The sequence below is a fragment of the Cucumis melo genome, chromosome 12, assembly GCF_025177605.1.
Source record: "Cucumis melo cultivar AY chromosome 12, USDA_Cmelo_AY_1.0, whole genome shotgun sequence".
NCBI lineage: Eukaryota > Viridiplantae > Streptophyta > Magnoliopsida > Cucurbitales > Cucurbitaceae > Cucumis > Cucumis melo.
The window spans coordinates 12,560,097-12,563,326 of NC_066868.1; the positions used below are offsets into that span (position 1 = coordinate 12,560,097).

General features: G+C 37.6%; 1 protein-coding gene across 1 annotated transcript; it reads left to right on the plus strand.

The window, feature by feature from the left end:
* Positions 1-347: 347 nt before the first annotated feature.
* Positions 348-1,091, plus strand: LOC127144424 (uncharacterized). Its single transcript, XM_051080336.1, has 2 exons — positions 348-771; positions 876-1,091. The coding sequence occupies exons 1-2, from the start codon at positions 429-431 to the stop codon at positions 881-883; spliced, it is 351 nt and encodes a 116-aa protein (XP_050936293.1). The 5' UTR covers positions 348-428; the 3' UTR covers positions 884-1,091.
* The last annotated feature ends 2,139 nt before the right edge of the window (positions 1,092-3,230 follow it).

The following is a 3,230-nucleotide window of genomic DNA, read 5'->3' on the forward strand; positions in this document are numbered from 1 at the left end:
TCGATGACCTTAGATTTGTCCTAGTTGAGGAGTGTCCTTAAGTCCCAGCTGCTAATGCAACTCGAACTGTTCGAGAACCATATGAGCGCTGGGCCAAGGCAAATGAAAAAGCCCAAGCATACATCTTGGCAAGCTTATCTGAAGTATTGGCCAAGAAACATGAATCAATGCTCACTGCTCGTGAGATTATGGACTCCTTGCAGGAGATGTTTGGTCAGGCCTCTTATCAGATCAAGCATGATGCTCTGAAATCCATTTATAATGCCCGTATGAATGGGGGAGCCTCAGTGCGAGAACATGTTCTCAATATGATGGTTCATTTCAACGTGGCAGAAATGAATGGGGCTGTCATCGATGAAGCCAGTCAGGTTAGCTTTATTTTGGAATCTCTGCTAGAGAGTTTCCTGCAATTTAGGAGCAATGCTGTTATGAATAAGATTGCTTATACCCTTACCATCCTTCTCAACGAGCTACAGACTTTCGAGTCTCTGATGAAAATCAAGGGACAGAAGGGAGAGGCAAATGTTGCTACTTTCACAAGAAAGTTCCATAGGGGTTCGACCTCTGGAACTAAGTCTATGCCTTCTTCATCTGGCAATAAGAAGTGGAAGAAGAAGAAGGGTGGCCAAGGAAATAAAGCTAACCTCGCTGCTGTTAAAACGACCAAGAAAGCCAAGGCTGCAAAGGGAATATGTTTCCATTGCAACCAAGAGGGACATTGGAAGAGAAACTGTCCCAAGTACTTGGCAGAAAAGAAGAAGGCCAAACAAGGTAAATATGATTTACTAGTGCTAGAGACTTGTTTAGTGGAAAATGATGATTCAACTTGGATAATAGATTCAGGTGCCACTAATCATGTTTGTTCTTCATTTCAGGGAATTAGTTCCTGACGGCAGTTGGAGACTGGAGAGATGACGATGCGAGTTGAACTGGGCATGTCGTCTCAGCAATTGCAGTGGGAGGGCTTCGACTTTGTTTACAGAAATCTTTTCTTTTATTAGAAAATGTATATGTTGTTCCTGATTTAAAAAGGAACTTGATTTCTGTAAAGTGCTTACTAGAACAATCTTACTCGTTAACTTTTAATGTAAATAAAGTATTTATTTACAAAAATGGTGTTGAGATTTGTTCTGCAAAGTTAGAAAATAATCTTTATGTGTTAAGATCATTAACATCTAAAGCCCTTCTTAATACTGAAATGTTCAAAACTGCAATAACTCAAAATAAAAGACTTAAAATTTCTCCAAAAGAAAATGCTCATCTTTGGCACCTAAGATTAGGGCACATAAATCTCAATAGGATTGAGAGATTAGTAAAGAATGGACTTCTAAGTGAGTTAGAAAAAAATTCTTTACCTGTATGTGAGTCATGCCTTGAAGGTAAGATGACCAAAAGACCTTTTATTGGAAAATGTCATAGGGCCAAAGAACCTCTAGAACTTGTACATTCAGATCTATGTGGTCCTATGAATGTTAAAGCAAGAGGAGGATTTGAATATTTCATCACTTTTACTGATGATTATTCAAGATATGGGTATGTTTATTTAATGCAACATAAGTCTGAAGCCCTTGAAAAGTTCAAGGAATACAAGGCTGAAGTTGAAAACGCATTAAGTAAAACTATTAAAATATTTCGATCGGATCGAGGTGGAGAGTATATGGATTTGAAATTCCAAAACTATTTGATGGAATGTGGAATTGTATCTCAACTCTCAGCACCTGGTACACCTCAACAGAATAGTGTATCAGAAAGGAGAAATCGAACCTTGTTGGACATGGTTCGGTCTATGATGAGTTACGCTCACTTACCTAATTCGTTTTGGGGTTATGCAGTGCAAACTGCAGTCTATATTTTGAATTGTGTTCCATCTAAAAGTAGTTCTGAAACACCTTTAAAATTATGGAATGATCGTAAAGGTAGCTTACGTCATTTCAAAATTTGGGGTTGTCCAGCACACATGCTTGAGAATAACCCTAAGAAATTGGAACCTGGTTCAAAATTATGTTTATTTGTAGGCTACCCCAAAGGAACTAGAGGTGGTTACTTCTATGATCCTAAAGATAATAAAGTGTTTGTATCGACAAATGCTACAGTTTTAGAAGAGGACCACATAAGGGAGCACAAACCGCGAAGTAAGATAGTATTAAATGAACTTTCCAAAGAAACTACTGAACCTTCAACAAGAGTTGTTGAAGAGCCTAGTGCATTAACAAGAGTTGTTCATGTCAGTTCATCTACTAGGACACATCAACCTCAATCGTTGAGGGAACCTCGACGAAGTGGGAGGGTTACAAACTTACCTATTCATTATATGAGTTTAACTGAAACCTTAACTGTCATATCTGATGGCGACATTGAGGATCCATTGAATTTTAAGAAGGTAATGAATGATGTGGATAAAGATGAATGGATCAAAGCTATGAATCTTGAATTGGAGTCTATATACTTCAATTCAGTCTGGGATCTTGTAGATCAACCTGATGGGGTAAAACCTATAGGTTGTAAATGGATCTACAAGAGAAAAAGAGGTGCAGATGGTAAGGTACAAACTTTTAAAGCTAGACTAGTGGCAAAGGGTTATACCCAAGTTGAGGGAGTTGACTATGAGGAGACTTTCTCACCTGTTGCCATGTTAAAGTCTATTCGAATACTTTTGTCCATTGCTGCATATTTTGACTATGAGATTTGGCTAATGGATGTAAAGATTGCCTTTTTGAATGGCAATCTTGAGGAGACCATCTATATGTAACAACCAGAAGGATTCATAATTCCAGGTCAAGAGAAAAAGATTTGCAAGCTTAATCGTTCTATTTATGGATTAAAACAAGCTTCTCGATCTTGGAACATAAGATTTGATACCACAATAAAATCTTATGGATTTGATCAAATCGTTGATGAACCTTGTGTCTACAAAAGAATCATCAACAAATCAGTAGCTTTCTTAGTTCTGTACGTAGATGATATCCTACTCATTGGGAATGATATAGGTTTACTAACTGACATCAAACAATGGCTAGCAACCCAATTTCAAATGAAAGATTTGGGAGAGGCATAGTTTGTTCTGGGTATTCAGATCTTTAGAGATCGTAAGAACAAAATGCTAGCTTTGTCTCAAGCATCGTATATTGACAAAATAGTTGTTAAATATTCAATGTAAATCTCCAAAAGAGGCTTACTACCTTTCAGGCATGGAGTTACTTTGTCTAAGGAATAGTGTCCTAAGACACCTC

Bases quoted from the DNA above. Each gene is read 5' to 3' on its own strand.
- LOC127144424 (XM_051080336.1), top strand. From the start codon at position 429: ATGAATAAGATTGCTTATACCCTTACCATCCTTCTCAACGAGCTACAG.